The sequence below is a fragment of the Equus caballus genome, chromosome 29, assembly GCF_041296265.1.
Source record: "Equus caballus isolate H_3958 breed thoroughbred chromosome 29, TB-T2T, whole genome shotgun sequence".
Taxonomy (NCBI): Eukaryota; Metazoa; Chordata; class Mammalia; order Perissodactyla; family Equidae; genus Equus; species Equus caballus.
Genome location: NC_091712.1, coordinates 38,221,830 through 38,240,138, shown reverse-complemented (window position 1 = coordinate 38,240,138; position 18,309 = coordinate 38,221,830). Strand labels below are relative to the sequence as shown.

The 18,309-nt window shown below is 45.3% G+C and overlaps 1 protein-coding gene across 7 annotated transcripts in view; it reads right to left on the bottom strand.

Moving 5' to 3' along the window:
- The window catches only part of SFMBT2 (Scm like with four mbt domains 2), a 244,773-nt gene that overhangs the window by 17,029 nt on the left and 209,435 nt on the right, over nucleotides 1-18,309 (bottom strand). For all 7 annotated transcript variants that reach the window (XM_001499964.6, XM_005606941.4, XM_005606938.4 and 4 more), the window contains 3 exons: nucleotides 16,686-16,795; nucleotides 4,477-4,652; nucleotides 360-526 (listed from right to left, as the gene is read on the bottom strand). In XM_001499964.6, the coding sequence (XP_001500014.1) occupies nucleotides 360-526; nucleotides 4,477-4,652; nucleotides 16,686-16,795 (453 nt within the window). The remainder of the gene's footprint in view (nucleotides 1-359; nucleotides 527-4,476; nucleotides 4,653-16,685; nucleotides 16,796-18,309) is intronic.

Sequence of the window (18,309 nt, the reverse complement as noted above, 5' to 3'; positions counted from 1 at the left end):
AGGAGGAAGGGAAATGCGTGAAGGGAGGCTGGCCAAAGGAGGATGCAAGAGGGTGGGCTGAGCGCTGGCTGCGGGGCCGGGCTCTGATCCTGGGTCTTTCCCTGTGCAGGTGGCCCTGTGCAAACCACTTGGTGAGGCCTCTGAAGATGAGCCGACGGTCCCAACCAGAGGCCCCATTGCAGCCCTTCCCCAGCTAGAGAACCTAAAATGTTCATCCCTTTTCCACAAACAACGAGGAGGGTTCCTGGAATTCCGCGTTTCTAACCATGCAGCATCAAGCCTCCGCTGCGCCCTCGCTATGCATCCAGGGCCGTGCATCCCAGGGGGCAGGTTGGAAGCTGCCTGTGTGTGGCTCTTACCTCCCCCGAGCCGGCTGCAAAGTCCACGGCGGAAGACCTCCGCTTCTTCTGGACGAAGATGGATTTCCGCCGCTTCCTCCGCCTGGCAGGTTTGGGGTGCCCGGTCTCCACGGGGCTTTCCCCAATCGGGGGCTTAATGATCTTCTTTCTCTTCCCATAATAATAGGCTACAAGGAGAGAGAGCATTAAAAGCTGTTTTTTTAAAGGTGACACACACATGTACATACAGGGACAGAGAGATCGTAGAGAGGGAGGAGAGAAAGAAAAAATAAAGGAGAGGGAGCGAGGGGAGAGAGAAAGATGGTTCATCCCTTTGAGACAATAAAAATTGGACACCTCATTTATACTTCAGGAAGCAATTCCGAGACAACAGCTCCACAGAGTGAGAACATTTCTCCAATGCCCTCATGTTTAGAAGGTGCTATGGACAGAACTCTGCCCCCAAATTAAAGTGAAGTCCTAAACCCCTGTGAGACTGCATTTGGAAAGGGGGCCTTAAAGGACATAATGAAGGTTCCATGAGGTCATAAGGATGGGCTCTGATCCAACAGGACTGGCGTCCTTGCAAGAGGACGGAGAGAGCCCAGGGATGTACGTGCACAGAGGACACAGGGAGGAGGCAGCCCTCTGCAAGGCAAGGAGAGACCAGCCCTGCCGACACCTCAACCTTGCACTTCCGGCCTCCAGAACTGTGAGAAAATAAATTTCTGTTATTCAAGCCACCCAGTCGATGATACTTTGTTATGGCGGCCCTAGCTGACTGTGCAGAAGGGGGGGGTCAACCAAGACCACAGTTGTTCCAGGAGTTTCTCTCTGTCCCCTTTCCTTGCCCCAAATACTGCACACAGTGGTGGCAATCACTTCCCACTGGACGTTCTGACAACTGCTCCCAAGTCGCATCTGGAAGAAGACTCAGTCAGTCAGCAAGAATGGTGAACACCGCTGGAGGGGCCTCGTCGGGAAGGACTCCCCATCTCTTGATCTGACCAAGATACACTGGCGATCTTCAACACACAGGCCAGATTGAGGAAGCATCGTTTTTCTCCCCAAATAGCGTTCCTTATCTATTACCTAACTACGTCCTCTATTCTTTTCTTATTCAGTGGAGACTTTGCATTGCTTCTGAATTCTATAGCAGAGATGTCTGTCTATATTAACACTTAAGAGTGCTAGCTGGAAAATTATTTACCAACTTTTAGTAATAATTGACGCATTCCATAAATTAAATGCATGAGCAACTAATCAAAACCTACTATGAATCTCATTTTCAATTATGACCATAATCAAGACAACTTATTTATTAACCAAAGGCCCAAGTGTCCTGCTATGTAACTCCTGTCATTCCGTAAAAGAACCAAATGCAGCAAAGGAAACTTTACCTACGGATGGAGTGAGCCAAAAGAAAACATCAAAATGCACAGCTCCTAGATTATGGTGGGCGCCCCCCACCCTGTGGTGAAGCACGGCTTCCATCCAGCCCCGTGCTGCTGTACCACGTGGACAAGTCACCTTGCCTCTGGACCTCACTTTCCTTATATGCAAAACGAGACCATCAGGACCAACTAGTGTTGGACTTCACTAGGACTAAAATTCTCTGTTCCCGATACCTCTCCCTTGAATTTGGTCCATGAGGATGGCACTTATAAAAACTGTCGAGAAACCACTTAAGAGCAGCCATGTAACTCACGAGGGTGCACCTGCTGTGGAAGCATCTGCATGCGCTCATCACCCTCCTGAGAGGGCCGGGTTGCATGAGAACCTGAAACAACGCCCCATCTCCAGTTCCATCAGGACCACACTCCTCGATGAGCATGGACAGACTGCCGTCGAGTGACACTGCTTCAGGGTTATCTCTAGGTCCCAGGTCCAAACGGATGAGCATTGGTTCACACTCAAAAAGCTCATGTGGACAAGACAAGTCTGGGGCAGCCTGGATTTTTAGAAGCCGGATGCTGGAAATTACAACTGGTTTTATTGAACGCATGCAAAGATGCAGTACATTTTTAGAGACTTAGAAAGAGAGTGGCTGCCACGGGCCTTACAGATCTCAATTCCTCCTAAATATTGTTTCATCATTCTCCAGCTGGGGCTTCAGTTCAGTCTGCAGCAATATTCATGGTAAGTTGACCCAAGGGATCCTAGGATTCTGAACTTTCAGAATACCAGACCCAGAAAGATCTTTAGGTTCATTTCAGTTGCGTATCCTGTGACTTGTAGTAACGTGCTCCTTCCCTCCCATTTCCCACCACGTCCTGGAAGGACATGGAAGCCCATTGTTAAGGGAAACGCTCAAGGCCGTGTTGAGCCCTCAGTCAAGTCGTTTTCGATTCAGAAGCATCTCTTCCTGAGCAGCCTGCCTCAGTGAGCCCCTCCTCCAGCCAAAGGAAATGTGATGTGGAGACAAGTTCTTCAAAGGGATGGTGACCTCACCACGTTCTGCCAACACACCAACGGTTCCTCCCTGAGTGACTGTGTGTGCAGAATGAAATGAGGTTCAGCGTGTCAGAGACAGTCACTGACTTTTAGCAGGAATGAAGCAGAAAAGAGATTTTAAAAATAACTATGTATATATAAGAGAAGGAGGGGATGGCCCCATGGCCGAGTGGTTAAGTTCACGTGCTCTGCTTTGGTGGCCCGGGGTTCACTGGTTTGGATCCTGGGCGCAGACCTAGTACCACTCATCAGGCCACGCTGTGGCAGCGTCCCCCATGCAGGCACTAGAATGACTTAGAACAAGGATATACAACTATGTACTGGGGCTTTGGGGAGAGAAAAAAAAGAAGAGGAAGATTGGCAACAGATGTTAGCTCAGGACCAATCTTCCTCACCAAAAAAAGCATAAAAATAAACAAACAAAAAACCCCTATTAAACCTTTATATAAGAGAAGGAAATTCACACTCTGAATAGTGTTTCCAGTATGTTCAGATTCCTGGTTCTCCCACATATGTTGATAAATCCCAACTGTTTGGGGCCCACGGAGCACCGACCGCACGCACGCCGTGGGTCTTGGTGACACCCCAGCAGCTGGCGGGAACAGCGGCTGGCAGAGCAGATTTCCAGCTCCCTGTGAAGGGGATGCAGCGGGGCTTGGATTAGAGATGACAGAGACAGCAGAAGCTGAGATCAGAGCGAGAGTTCTGAGAGCTCGAGGTGGTGGAGGTGTCTGGGAGGGGCTAAAGGGCTTGGAGATGAAGCTCAGAACAGGGGCCAGGCAGGGCCTAGGAGAGGCCGACCACAGGGGGCAGAGGTCACCACACGTGATGGGGGGAAGGGCAAGTGCCGAAAGTGGGAAAATCCTGCCAGGAAGCAGTCAGAGAGAAGGGGACGTGTGCTGTGGGAGCAACACTGAGTCCGCATTACAGTGAAGGAGCAAATACAGTCAGGAGCACGAAAAGGAAGACAGCTTCTGCACCTCCAACTACTCCACAAAAACATGAGACAGTGTGGAGGAAAGCAGTATAAACAGGCGAGAAGCAGACTATGATGTGGTTGCTCCGTGTAAAGAAGGAGAACGAGGGGGCCGTTCTGGTGGCGTAGCGGTTAAGTTCGCGCAGTCTGCTTCAGTGGCCTGGGATTCACAGGTTCAGACCCCAGCCACGGACCTACACACCGCTTGTCAACCATGCTGTGGCAGTGACCCACTTACAAAATAGAGGAAGATGGCACAGATGTTAGCCCAGCAACAATCTTCCTCACCAAAAAAAAAAAAAAAAAAAAGAAGGGCAATGAAAGAACTGTTACAATTTCTCAGTGCAAGGTCCAAGAAAAGAATTCTGCTTACTAACCACTACCAAGAATCAGTTTTATTGTGCTCTTCTCTCAGCCACATAGTTTTCAAAATCACTCAATCCACTGACATTCACGACAGCACATACATCCTCATTTCTTCTTTGGCAATGCCTCCCAACGGTAATTCATCCTGATTTTAACCACCCCCATCCCTTCCTTGTAAAAGGCTAAAAACACATAAGCGTCTTTGACAGCAAATCTTAAAGAATTTTCCATAGAAATTCCTATAAAAAACTATTTGAAAGGTTTAAAAAAAACAAACCCACCAACTACATTCCTTGTAGTTTGGGCCCATGGACCAACACTCTCTCCATTGTTTGTACTTACTGTATTTGGTTTTGGTGTGAATGGAGCAGTTCTCCGGGCAGTTTTCAGAAACCAGCACAGGACTGAAGAGATTTGGACAACATTCCAGCTTGGCACAAACTCGCCGGCAGAAATCCGCAACTTGGTCAGACGTTCGTACAATTTTGGCCACAGCCCTGTATGTTTTGCCTCTGTACCTAGAAATAAGGGAGTTTAAGTGATGGCTAGACCACAGAATCGCTCAGACCTATGTGGTGCAGCGAGTTCCAAAAGCAGCCCCTTTATTTTCTAACAACAAAGCACACCGTGTGTGAGTTCCGGGTCATTTACTTTTATTGTTCATTTTGATCTCATAAAAATGTTCTTAAGAAACGCCCGACCTCGTGCACAATATTTGTGACGACAGAGCTCAAACGGGATCTCTGTAATAAAGATTTCCATTGAGCATATTCTCATGGCGCTGTACCTAATTTAATACCAGATATTAGCAGTATGCAGTACATACCTAGTGGACAGAATCCTCAAAATGAAGTTAATGAAATACAGTGTATTTTCTTGCTTCTATAGTATTTAATTTTTGAAAAATATGAGTGGATACGGTGTCGTGATTCTCTGTGAAGACCGTGCAAATTCAGAACGGAAATGTTATCTTTGTCAAGTTGCATATCATATTGTTGAAATGAAGATAATTACTATCATTCGTACACAGTGTCTTATTCCATTCATGCTGCTATGACAAAATACCGTAGACTGCGGGGCTGTAAACAACAGATATTTCTTTCTCAAAGTTCTGGGGGCTGGAAGTCCAGGATCAAGATGTGGCAGATCCTGTGTCTGGGGAGGGCCCCCTTTCTGGTTGATAGAGGGCCTTGTTCTTGCTGTGTCCTCATATAGCACAGAAGTGGGGAGGGAGCTCTCTGGGGTCTCCTGTATAAGGTCACTAATCCCATGTATTAAGGCTCCACCCTCAAGACCTGATCACCTCCCAAGGGCCCCCATCTCCTAATCCTAAGACATTGGGGGTTAGGATTTCAATAGACAAATTCTTGGGGGATACAAACATTCAGTCCATGGCAAACGGTATCTGTGCAGAATGGTGATAGGTACACAAGGTCACGTTTAAGAGGAGAGAAACACAATAGATTTTATAATTAAAAACCCAACAAAACACGCAAAGCAACCTTATGAGTGAGACACGGGCAGAGTCTCTGCATCGCAGACGCTGGGAGCAGGAGACTTGAATGCTCACAGAACCGTAATGGGCCTCAGATGAATTATCAGTAGTTAAAGGAAAAGATTTCTCTAGCTCTTCAATGTGAAAGGAGTAAATGCAACGACAGAGCCTTCAACACAGCGTGCCCACTGGGCAACCACTCGTCTCCCCCTCTAGGCTGGGAAAAAGTGAAACACACTCCATGAGCTAAGACTCGCTCCAGAGAAGCCAGCTACCCTTGGCCAATGCTGCCACGGGCTTTGGCTTCCTCTCCACGAAGCAGTAAATCTAACAGAGGGACCTGACACAGGACCTTTGCTCATGCTATGGACTGAACCGTCCCTCCAAAATTCAGACATTGAACCCCTAACCCCTCATGTGACTGCACTTGAAGACAGGGCCTTGAAAGAGGTCATTAAGGTTAAAGGAGGTCATAAGGGTGGAGCTCTAATCCCACGGGACTGATATCCTTGCAAGAAGAGGAAGAAACACCAGGAGTGTGTGTGACACAGCAAGGTGGCTGTCTGCAAGCCTAGGAGAGCGGCCTCAGGAGGAACCAACCCCGCTGACACCTCGATCTTGGACGTCCAGCCTCCAGAACAGTGAGAAATACATTTCTATGGTTTAAGCCGCCTGATCGGTCTTATTCTGTTAGGGCAGACCTAGCAGACTAATGAAAACAACTGTCACCTCAAGGGGGAAGGGCAGGACAGGAAGGGAGGACCCCAGGACAGTTTGCTGACACTTCAGCATCAGCAACAAATGTGTTTTCCATGCTAATCATGGCTGTCACTTCCCGTGAATTTCTCCTTTTTCGGATCAGATTTTGCAACAATTGTCTGAGGTCATCCTTACGTGTTCTTCCTCTAATCTTAGGGGGAAGACCATTAAAGTATTAAAATTTTCCAAAACATTTTTTCGAGGCACCAGAGAACGAGTCCTGGAAATTCAAACACCTTTTGTGTTTATCCACCATAAACTGATTTTACGGTATTAAGGTATGGGAATCTTAAAAACACAACCAACACTCCTTACAGAAATGGTTGTCTTAGTGCCATGGTACTTAAATATTAATTAATCTCTGATGTCTTCCCCAAGGCCCTAGAAGAATTGAGGGCAGTATAATATTGTTTTCCTTCTTTGAATAAAACATAACTGTTTCACGAAAAATGAAAATGACCTGCCCCCTTCCACATGAACATGACCAATAATTTACGGTGAGAAAGATTCTAGCATCTAGATATTGTCCCTTGTTGCTTGTCACTTTTGAGAAAAAGACTTTCTCTTGCCCAAGAAAACCCACATGGAAGGAAGTCACTGATCCTAAACTGGAAACCGGATCTTCTGGGAAGCAGTTTGGATGGATTCTTGTTGTAAAATTAGGTACTGAAGCCCTCATTCGAATATTTATGGTCAAGAACGCCTGGCTGAAAAGATGAGCATCTGGAAATCAGTCTGAATCCCCTTGGGTACAGTTTTTAGGACTATCATTGGTAGAAAATAACTGCAGACTCTTCAGTTGGCAACGGCTCACAGATCTTTAGTTCACCATCTCACTAACCTTAGAGTCCACTGAAATGATGACACGTCGAAACAGCCGGGGCTGTTAAACTCTGTCCTTGACGTGTACCCTAATTTTTAAGTTGAAATCTTGGACAACAATTTATTTTCCAGGAAAATAGCATACTGCAGTAGCACTGGCAGAGAAAACTTGTGTTAGTTTTTAGGAAACTAACCAAAATCAAGAGACAGTGAACGACCAAAGAAAGCGGGCATGGACGACTAGGGATGATAACGCAAACTCTTTGCCAACTTGCTCTTTCCGGCTCTCGAAGATTCAGGTCCCTAACGCTCCACCACAAACACAACAGGGACATCAGGCAAGCGGTGCCACTAAGACTGCAACATAAAGAGACTGCCACTTCTGAAATTTGTGAATAAAACATTAAGTTCAAAATCTAGACCTGGTTTACTCAGAATAAAGTGGTGATAGAAATAAACAGGATAATAAACTCCTCCTGAGTTTATTTCAGTTTGGGTTTTTTTCTGTCTTTCTGAAGATTGGAAAATATTTTCCCCCTAACAGCAAAAAAAAATAAATTTTAACTTGAAAAACTGGACTTTACGTTCATTCCTTGGTTTTCGCATCCCCAGTCCCTCTGTACTCCTTGTTCTTCCATTTCTCTCAAGTGCAAGCTTGACTTTCTGTGCAGTAAGAACTAAAAAGCAATTCTTTGTAGATAAGATCATGCTTTAAATCCCACAGGCTTGCACGACTGTAGATTTTTTCTAGGACCTCCACTGACCCCTGCACCACAGAGGGGGCTCTCATTCCCTTTTGGGTGGTTCCTGCTCACTGCTTCTGTTGTGTTGCATAATAAAAACAGCACAACTCTGTGAACCCAGCCTATGTACTGTTCTGGGACACAAGGAATAAAAATACTTCACTGGGACATTTCCCTTGTAGTTTTTTTTCACTACGATTCCAGTGGTCCCACGGCTCTCCTAAAAAGCTCAGTATCAAGATTCTTAAAGTCCCTTAAAAAAAAATAACAGAAGGTCAAAAAGCAGGAGAAATGTGAAAACTGGGTTAGAATTCAAACTGTGGAAGTGGGGCCCAGAGACAGATATTTATGTTCCCACACCTGCAAATTCCGAAGCAGCCACCTGCAGCGACAACTTAACGGGATGTAAGGAGAAAGGGAACAAATGCACGTGGAAAATGGAAAAAGGACAGCTTTGTTCCCCCTCCAGTTTAGGATGATTCAGTGGAAGCAAGTGTTTTACTAGAAGTTCCCACAATTAGGAAAAGCTGATCTAAATTCCCGACAATGGAATTATAGGATGGTTTAAAAGCAATGGGCTCCTCTCCTCTTCCCTGCCCTTCCGGAACAATCCTGTCTAACGCCACGGCAGTGGTGGTTGGGGAAAGCGGGGTGGGACCTACAGTGCCCTGGTACAGGGTGGAGGTGCTGTGAGCGTGGCCGGGACCTCCCACCCCTGCTGCCGGCGTTGCTGCTGGCAGGTGGCCTGCAGCTGTTGGTCCCTTTAGGGTCGCTCAGCTGCAAAAGCTGCCTTGCCCTCCCTGCCCCTTCCCCAGAGACAGTCCCCCTGCAATAATGACTTATTGCATCAGGGGCAAAAACGCCTGGCTGCTCGGGACCCACTCGGGACCACCATGGAGGGGTATTCTAACTCCAGAGCTGTCATGGGCCACAGCCCATCTCTCCCTCTGCCCAATCGGCTTCCTTCCTCTCTCTTCTACAGGTGCCGGTCCTAGGGGTCCTCTGCAATTAACCCCCACCTGGAAGGATCCAGACCTGTGGCAGGCAAGGAGGGCTCTGCACACGGGTGATGGGGTGGGTGGCACTGAGTGTTGATGCCCAAGTGGGATGAGAACAACGTGACAAGAGCCTGGTTGCATAGCGGGGCCTGATCGAAGACACAAAGACACAGAAGACAGCATGAGCCACGTTTCCCACTGTCAGAGGGGGGGCGTTGCAAGTACGGGAAAGGAAAAGACTAGAAGGAACCTGCGGTGTCGGACAGGAATTGGAGCATATGATTCTTCCAGACTCCATCTGCATCTCTTCTCCTTACAACCTCACTGGGTCCTTATTACATGGCTGTAAAAGCTTAGCCATGAGCACAACTACATGGTGAGTCTCAAGATTCCTTGCAGTGGAACTTAGAACGTGGAAGTGGTCTTGAGAACTCCTGATCCAAGAGACAGAGAGATAAATACAAATGCAAATGTGTTCTTAGGTGTGTGTGTGTAGACACAGACTCGTACGTGTACACACACGTACAGACACACAAATGCCCTCGCTCTGTCCACTGAGAGCCTGGGAGCCATCCCCCTCTAACAGTAGTGAGTGTACGAATGTCAGATCTTGGTTCTAAATACCATTTTATACCTCCCCCACTGAAAAACATCCCACCACCAATCGCAGGAAAATCAAGGCTCCCGGGAGAAACAGCTAACTCCAGGACTGGGGCAGAGAAAGGACTAACAAGCCAGGAACATATTATCGGGTCAGAAAGTGAGAAAAGTATCAGAGGATGATGGAGAAATGTCCAAGGGATAAAGAAAAGCTAGCTTGATGTGGCTCCCATTGGCCAAATCTGGGGCAACTGAGCATCAAGATAAGTGATGGGGGCAATGGATGATAACCCATTGAACAGAACAGGGATCCATGAATTCTTATGGATATAAATAAATTTATGACTAGATGGAAAGTTTGATGAAGAAGGGGATATTTACACATGTGAAGCATCTCTCCACAAACTACCTCTGCAGTGGAAAAGCGTGGCAGACATCACCTTGACTAAGTGATCAGAGTGAACATCACCGGCGACGCGGCAAACGGAACTTGTGTGCCAGCAGGCAGGATGCAACAAGAAGGTACTTTCTTCTGTGAGATTCCTGCTCAAGATGCATGATCTGAATTCGGTCATGAGGAGACACCAAAGGAAGTGGCATTCTACAAAAGAAGTGGTCCAGAGTCTTCAGAAATATCAAGGTCATGAAAGTCAAGGAAAGTTTGAGCAACACTTCCAGAAGAAAGGAGAGTGAAGAGAGACAGCACCCTAACGAAATGCGAGATTCTGGACTCGGTGCTCTGGCCATAAAGGAAAATACTGGCATAAGTGGTGAAACTCAAGTGGAATCTGAGGATCAGATCGTAGTCAAATGTCGACATTCATTTTCTCATTTTGATTATGTAGGAGAATGTCCTTGTTTGTAGGAAATACACAGCCAAGTATTAGGGAGGAGTGGGGTATGATGCCAACGACTTATTCTCAAATCCATCAGGAAAAAGAAGAGTCCCTTTATTCTATACTTGCAATTTTTTTCTGTAAGTTTGTTTCAAAGGAAACATTTAAAAAAATAATAAAACTAAATGTGGTTATATAATGGCTCAAACTCCATTCAGCCCCTTAGACAACCCATTTTCCATCAAATGAGCCTTTCTGAGTGCTATCGGTTTAGTACAGGCGTAGACTCCAGTTATTATTGCAAAGATGGAGGAAGAAGTAATTGCAGCATCCAGCTTGAGCCTGAACCAATCGACTGGCCCGTTTTGGAGCTGGTCAAGAAATTGGGGCAACTGCTCAAACATCTCTTTTTTGCAAAGACATACTAAACACACAGAGATACTGGCCTATCAAGAAACACGGGAAAAGGCAGCTTCAGGATTCTGCCCACCGGCCGGGGTTTCGTGGGATGAGCGCATTTATGTAATACTGTGCCTTCCATTTTCTCAAGGACTCTGCACCATGCGATCATTCGATCCTTATACAATCTTCCAAGAGAGAACGGGCAGGTGTCAGTAGTGCCACCTGACAGACACGGAGCCTGTGGGGGGGCACCTGGCACCTTCAGTAGCGACACAGGGCATCCAGGTGACACTGCGAAGCGAGCGTCCTCGTCACCTCACTTCTCTTTATTTGAACACAAGGGAAAACAAGAATCTGTTCTGTACCTCTCCCCACCATAAAAGGCTTAAAACCCATATGCCAATGACATATTTCTGTAGGTAGGGATGGGAAGAGAAGAGCTCAAAAGCACGGGATAACGCCTTCGCTTTATCCTGCTGATGTGAGTCTGCAGGGAAAAATACTTAGCCATATAATTTATTAGATGCCCAGCAAGGCTGTGGTAAATAGGAAGATAAGGTTTCTAAAGCATGTATTACAAGTTCTGTAAAGAAAAAGAGGAAAATATTGCAAGAGACAATCAAGCTGGTACACACAGCAGAATATTCCCTGGCACTATGAATCATCTCAGATGGAAGGAAGGAAGAAGGAAAAAAGAAACAAGTAAAACATCACTGGGTTGGAACTGATGGACAGCAAAGAGAACAAAAAAGGTCGGGGAGGAAGGAGTTAGGGGACGCTATTCGGTACGAAGCAGATCCTTCCGGTCAGAGTTTTTTGTTTTTTGTTTGTTTTTTTCTTTTAAGATTTCTTCCCCTTTTTGCCTTAGTGCTTTTGCAAAAGTGAAATGCCAGAGAAATCTGGGAAAACGTAACCTTCTCATCTTTACAAGTGGAGCACATAAGGGATGCTGAGGATGACAGCAGTTTCGGACACACCCTTTGAAACAGGACAGGAAGTCAGAGAACAACAGAAACACACAGAGGGCACAACGGGGATGTTCTCCCTGGCTGTCCATGTGGGGACCCACTCAGAAGCCTGGGGCTGATGTAAGGTTATTTTATGATGAAGACATCTGAGATTCAACAGATGCAGAAAGAAGCTATCTTGGAACTTCCACTATCTGACCAAAAGCAGAAACTTCTGAGACACGAGGACCGCCATAAATTCCCTCTTTGGGCTCACTTCTAATCCCTGGGGAGAGCCCAAGAGTAAACCGACCATAAACCCTCTCTTGGAGGAGCTTCATGGCCATGAAGAAGACAGAAAGACGGCTCACACCACATAAACAAACATTATCACAAACTTTCTTATCTCCCATGTGTTCTCCTAAAAGGCCGTTTGTCTTTCCTAAAGAAACCTATTTGATCTTCCCATAGAGAACTTTTCTCCCCACTCCCTTTCCCCTACTAACTTAGGTAGAAGCTCCAAATTCTAACTGCCCCTTTGAGTTACTCATCATGGAGCACTCCCAGGTGTATGTGCATTGCACAGGTAAATAAACTCTGTCTTGCCTTTCGCTACACTATCTTCTGTTAGTTTAATTTGCAGCCTCTCTGGCACTGAACCTAAGAGGGTAGATAAAAAGATTTTCTCCCCAGCATCAATAAGGAAGTGTGAGTGGCCTTCTGATACTTTCCTACCAACCAGAGTAGGGTTTTATTTCCACCTGTGAGTGCATATGGCAGGGTGGGGAAAGATAGACAGATGAAGATGGAGAAATAAAGAGTGCTAGAAAAAATGCCTCTCCTCTTTCAGTAGTTAAGAGTTGAGAAAATCAAAATGGATTTTGAGTCAAAAAGACATAGAGAGTGAAAAAACCACACAGGTGTAACCATCCATTCATAACTATCAGCCTGGTCCAAGTGGGATGGCTTCAACTTGGTCTAAGTTCTATCATTCATCTTCAAAATGACCCATATCAGGTCGCATCTTCTTAATCATCAGAACCTGGGTCAATACATTGGTTCACTGGCTTTCAGTTTTAGGATACTCAGCTCCTCAGAAATTTCCCTCTTCTTTCTTGATGCCTGCATTTCAAGGAATGGGAACTCTGTGCAATAAATGGGGTGTGTGTTTATTTTAGGAAAGACGACGTCTAGTTCATACAATCCTAAACTGGCCTGTGTTTGAACCAGAAACACCACGTCCATAATCTGATGAGTTTAAGCACACACACAGAAACGCAGTCTTCTCGTCACAAACTGGTCCAGCTGCTTACTGAATGTCATGTTCACAATATTCATTTCCAGAACAGCAAACGACACAAATCTGAGCAAGGTAAAAATTAACACATAAACAAACAAAATCTTTTCCAGTGAAAAGTCTCTTTGGGGATCCTTTATCACATAAATCACTCTAGAGCCAAATATTACATCTTACCCTTCTTAAAATGTGGGCACGAGTAAAAGGCCAAAAAAAGGTGATACAAATAAAAACACATATAAAATTAGTCAACGCTTATGGAAAAGGAGAAACCAAAATATTATTTCTATAGAGCTGAGCACGACTCACCAAGAGTAAAGATTTGACTTTATCTCTACGCTTCTGCCAAATTGATAATGAAGTCTAATTCACTCAAAATTATATCAGGATATTTCCTCTTTAAGTATTTGGAACAATTGCAAGAAAAGCCTGGGAAAACTACTTAGCTTCCACCTGGCTTTTATAAAGATTATCACAAAAGCCATTCAAAGAAGAGTCAAGTCTTTTTTTTTTCCCCTCAAGAAGATTTTATAACATGTTAGAAAACATATTTAAATGTCTCTAGCTGCACGGAATTGGAATTTTTTTCTTATCCCCTTTAGGTATCACCTGAATTCCTCCTCCTGAAATTCAAAGTAAGGTAGGTCAATTCAGTATACTTAAATTCATCGGAAAGAAAGAATTTTCTCTTCCAGAACCGCTGAAATGAACTACATTAGCATCCATTTTTCCTTCAGTACTATAGTTACAGTTTTGCCTTTCAAAACACACTGAAGACAAAATAGGATTGACTCCTTACACGATGTTCAAATATTATGATAATTTTAGTATAAAAGGTGTGGCTGTTGAATAAATAGGAAAAAAAATCTCTGACGGACAACTGTGGAGGACAGTGTTAGTTTTTCTTCTATTTACAGGTCAGACCCTTACAATGGCACCTCCATCCTCTCAAGTAAATAGGCCTTTACTCTTTAGAAGAGGAAAAAACAGTCAGAAGCCCCAGATGCTGAGTGATGGCATTCACCAGGCCCCAGAGATGGGCGACCTCATGCCTTTACTTTCTGAAAACTCTGCCATGTCATAATTCAGCGACCACAACCAAGACAACTGAATGCCTTCAGTGCAGGTCTCCCCTCACTGAGTTAATTTATTCATGGCAGAAAATATTTCAGCCTTTCAGCTAGATGGGAAGAAGCCAGCCTTCTCTCCTCATATTTGCACTAAAGAAAATAGCAAAGTTGTCAAGATCTAAAAAGTTGTCGTTTTACATCAGAAGGAAAGCAGTGACTCAACATGTAGTATTCTAACAGGCACGCTCCCGCTGAGTGTACATCTGTTATCATTAGCAGCTGCTCTGGGACGCTCCTGTGATCCAGCACACTGGAAACCCAGTTCAGAGAGACATCTTCTCATTAGAAGTTGCTGTGTTAGATTCTGCTCAGGAACTCGCTGTCGTATTGGAAAATAATAGGTAATACATCGCCTTTGCATACGGCTGGCTGGATCTCACCGTGTCCGTTCTGATGGCATCAGGCTGGATTTAAGGAAAGCCATGATCGACTGGGTAACGCGAAAATGAGCGCGAACACTGCAGAATGAATGCTCCCGGTCATTTTGGTATCAGGAGCAAGTTTCTAGCTTATTAAAGAGCCGAGGAGATTTTAATGGAACTTAAAATGTTTGTACTTTATCTGTTCCCATATCCATTAGGTGTATTTTGCATGTATTGAGTTTTATGGAAAAAAAAAATTAAAACAGGAAGGAAGGGGACCAGCCCTGTGGCCGAGTGGTTAAGTTCACGAGCTCCACTTCGGTGGCCCAGGGTTTCCCCAGTTCAGATCCTGGGCGCGGACCCAGCACCGCTCATCAAGCCATGATGAGGTGGCATCCCACATGCCACAACCAGAGGGACCTACAACTAGAATATACAACTATGTACTGGGGGAGCTTTGGGGAGAAGAAGCAAAAAAAAAAAAAAGAAGATTGGCAACAGATGTTAGCTCAGGTGCCAATCTTTAAACAAAAAACGAAAAAAAGAGCTTCTCTGTCTAACTACTCGCTCAGGTTTTCTGCCCCCACTAGGACTACGAATTGCCCTTATCAGATAGTGTTCTACTGTGGCTGATGTCTCCCCCTTAGATAAAGTAGAAAAATCTGCAATAGTAGTCTAGCAAAAACTTGTTCTCCTTTTTTCTGGGCTAAAAGTGAAGCTCACTTAAAGATTTCTTGGGAAAGAAGGAAAGGATGAGACCCGGTCTACCTTGCCTTGGCATGACACTTCATACAAAGAAACATTCTCCTCATTTAAAGATATTCCCCCTAATTTTTGTGATTTGGCAGAATATCATTATACCATAAATGACTTTTACTGAATATAAAATTACAGAGATGTTCAAAAAAGACCCAAGGAAACGCTGAGTGGGTAACTGACAATGAAAGTTGAACCACAGTGTAATATCTCAAGGTCTTTACTCAGTACCAGGATAAGGCACCTACAGAGGAAAATACTCCTGGTCATAGAAATAATACTTAACTGTCCTCAATTTTCACTATGAATAGGATGGGTACTTTCTTTAAAGGAGGGCTTAAATATATCCCAGCCTTCGAAAAATGGTTCACGCTTTAAAAAAGCTTCATTCTCAAATGTTACATCTAAATGATATCTTGGGACACTGTAAGATAAGAAGTTGACCAGGGCCAGCCCTGGTGGCCTAGAGGTTAAGTTCGCCATGTTCCGTTTCGGTGGCCTGGGTTCAGTTCCCAGGCACAGACATGTACCACTTGTCTGTCAGTGGCCATGCTATGGTCGTGGCTCACATCTAAAAAGAGGAAGATTGGCAGTGGATGTTAGCTCAGGGTGAATCTTCCTCAGCAAAAAAAAAAAGAAGAAGAAGAAGTTGACCAGTAATATCTCATCTATTTGAAAAGCACAAATGAATATTAAAAGTCCTCTCAAAACACCAAAGCAATTGTTAACCATCAAGTTATCTGCCAAAAAGGATCTTTTTCTGTCTGCCTCAGGTGTTTATTTTACACTGACCAGCTGAGTGATTTAAGCACATCGACCCAGTGGGTGCTCTCAGTTTCAGAGTTCGAGAAATGCAGAGCCAAGCAAAGACATCCCCTTTGCAATTAGCCTATTTCCAAATAAAAGAGGAGGTGATCAACTCCATGTCAACCCACAGCCCTTTAACCAAACCAAAGAGAGGGCTCAGTGCCTTTCATCTTTTAAAACTGTCATCTCTCAGAGTAGAGAACGTCTGTCGGTGGCACAAACTCTTTACAGTGTCAAATGTTAGGAGCTGTGAATGAATAATGCATAATAGCGATGAGGGATATTCTCTCTTAGATGAGTTTTTCCCCTTTTGATCAAATACCTATTGGCTGTGAAACACAATACGTTTTTATTCCAAATGTTTAACACAATAAAGTATTAGTTAAGCAAATCTCTGCTTTACGATTCCTGAGGCTTATGGCAACGCTGTGTGGCAAAAACGCCACTAAACCCGTGCGTGGTACACAGAACCTTGGAACGCCAGTCCTTCCGTTTGTTTCCGTTCTCTGGGCTATGTCAAAAGGAGGAATGACAAGACTCAGGGCAGCAGGCCAAAGGTGGCAAGAACCCTGGTTTTCCAGAACGGAAAACACTTACTTTGCCTTCAGCGTCTCTTCCTGAAAATTCCAGTGTGGATCTTCCACCAGCTGCAGTTCCCGTAAGACTCTCCCCGGCTTGTAAGCCGCATTGATGAGCATGCTGAGAACCTGTTAGGAAATGAGAACGGCCATGAACTTTGACAGCACCTTTCCTTCCTAAAACAAGAATGCTTGGAAACCACCCTGCAGACACTTAAGACGTATCTGCTGTATCTCCAGTAAGTGAAGGGCTCTGATGAAGATGGATGGAACATTGTGCAGGCTAATACAGACTTGACTCGCCAGCACCGGCATAAAAAGGGTGGTAAGAGGGGCCAGCCTGGTGGTGCAGTGGTTAAGTTCACACGTTCCACTTTGGCAGCCCAGGGTTCACTAGTTTGGATCCCGGGTGTGGACCTATGCACCACTTGTCAAGTCATGCTCTGGCAGGCATCCCACACATAAAGTAGAGGAAGATGGGCACAGATGTTAGCTCACGGCCAGTCTTCCTCAGCAAAAAAAAAAAAGAGGAGGACTGGTAGTAGATGTTAGCTCAGGGCTAATCTTCCTCAAAAAAAAAAAGAAAAGAAAAGGGTGGTAAAATCCAATCCCTCTGGCTGGGAGAGTGTGAACTGCCAGGCAGAGGGGAGAGTGGACTCTCACCAACATTTCTGGTTGCAGAAAACGGGATCATTTCCTGCGAAGAGAGACTCAAGATTCTTCAACAGGATTACCCATCAGTAGGACCAGCTCCTGAGAGTTTCATTTTGTTCTTAAAAATAAATTCCCAAAGGAATCATAAGCCGGAGACAAGAGGTTCGTGCCAACACTTCAGGATAGACTTTAGACCCTTGGAAGCAGGGTTAACAAACTATGTGAAACTCACCTGATACTCAAGCAATTTACGCACATTTCACCCAAGGACAATTCTCTCAGAGATGGGAGTGTTTCAAAAGAAAGACTGGAGCATCTAACGCCGTCTGATATCATAATTCCTCAAACTCTCCTTCACTCCTGAGTCCCAAGTCCCAGAAAATAAGCACGTTGCCATTGCCTACTGCGACACTCACAGAAGGACCAGACACTTTGCTTCTAAAGCCCCAGCTGCACATGCTGGGGAGATAACAGGTCCCCGTTAACCGCAATGTGCTTCTCGGATGAGAAGAGGGAGCTTAGATCCCTGGGGGCCCTTCCCTACCCATAAAGCAAATCATTAACAGTGAGCACTGATGAGTTCGGGCACGTTTCTGAACTGCTGTTATTGGGGTACAGAGCTTAAAGAACGTTGCTATGTCTGCAACGCAGCGTACTTAGGAACACGGAGACCTTAGAGGTTTTGTTCCCTGAAATGCCCATTTGCTGAGGACCCGCCGTGTGCCAGGTCCTGGGAGCCCCAGATGGGAAGAGGACACAGCGCCTGCCACTCCTGAAGTCTCTTCCTGTCCAGAAGAGGACTTGAGCTCAGGCTTCACGTTGCAGAGCAAAGCACCACCCAGAGACTGAGAAAAAGATCTCTTTGAGATGGGAGCCTGGCAGCGATGCCAAAGCACCTTCGGCTTTCGGGAGGAGACCAGTGCAGCATCGGTGGGAAGGAAGGAGATCAAAGCAGGAAGCAGGGATTTTCATGCACAGTTTTCACGTAA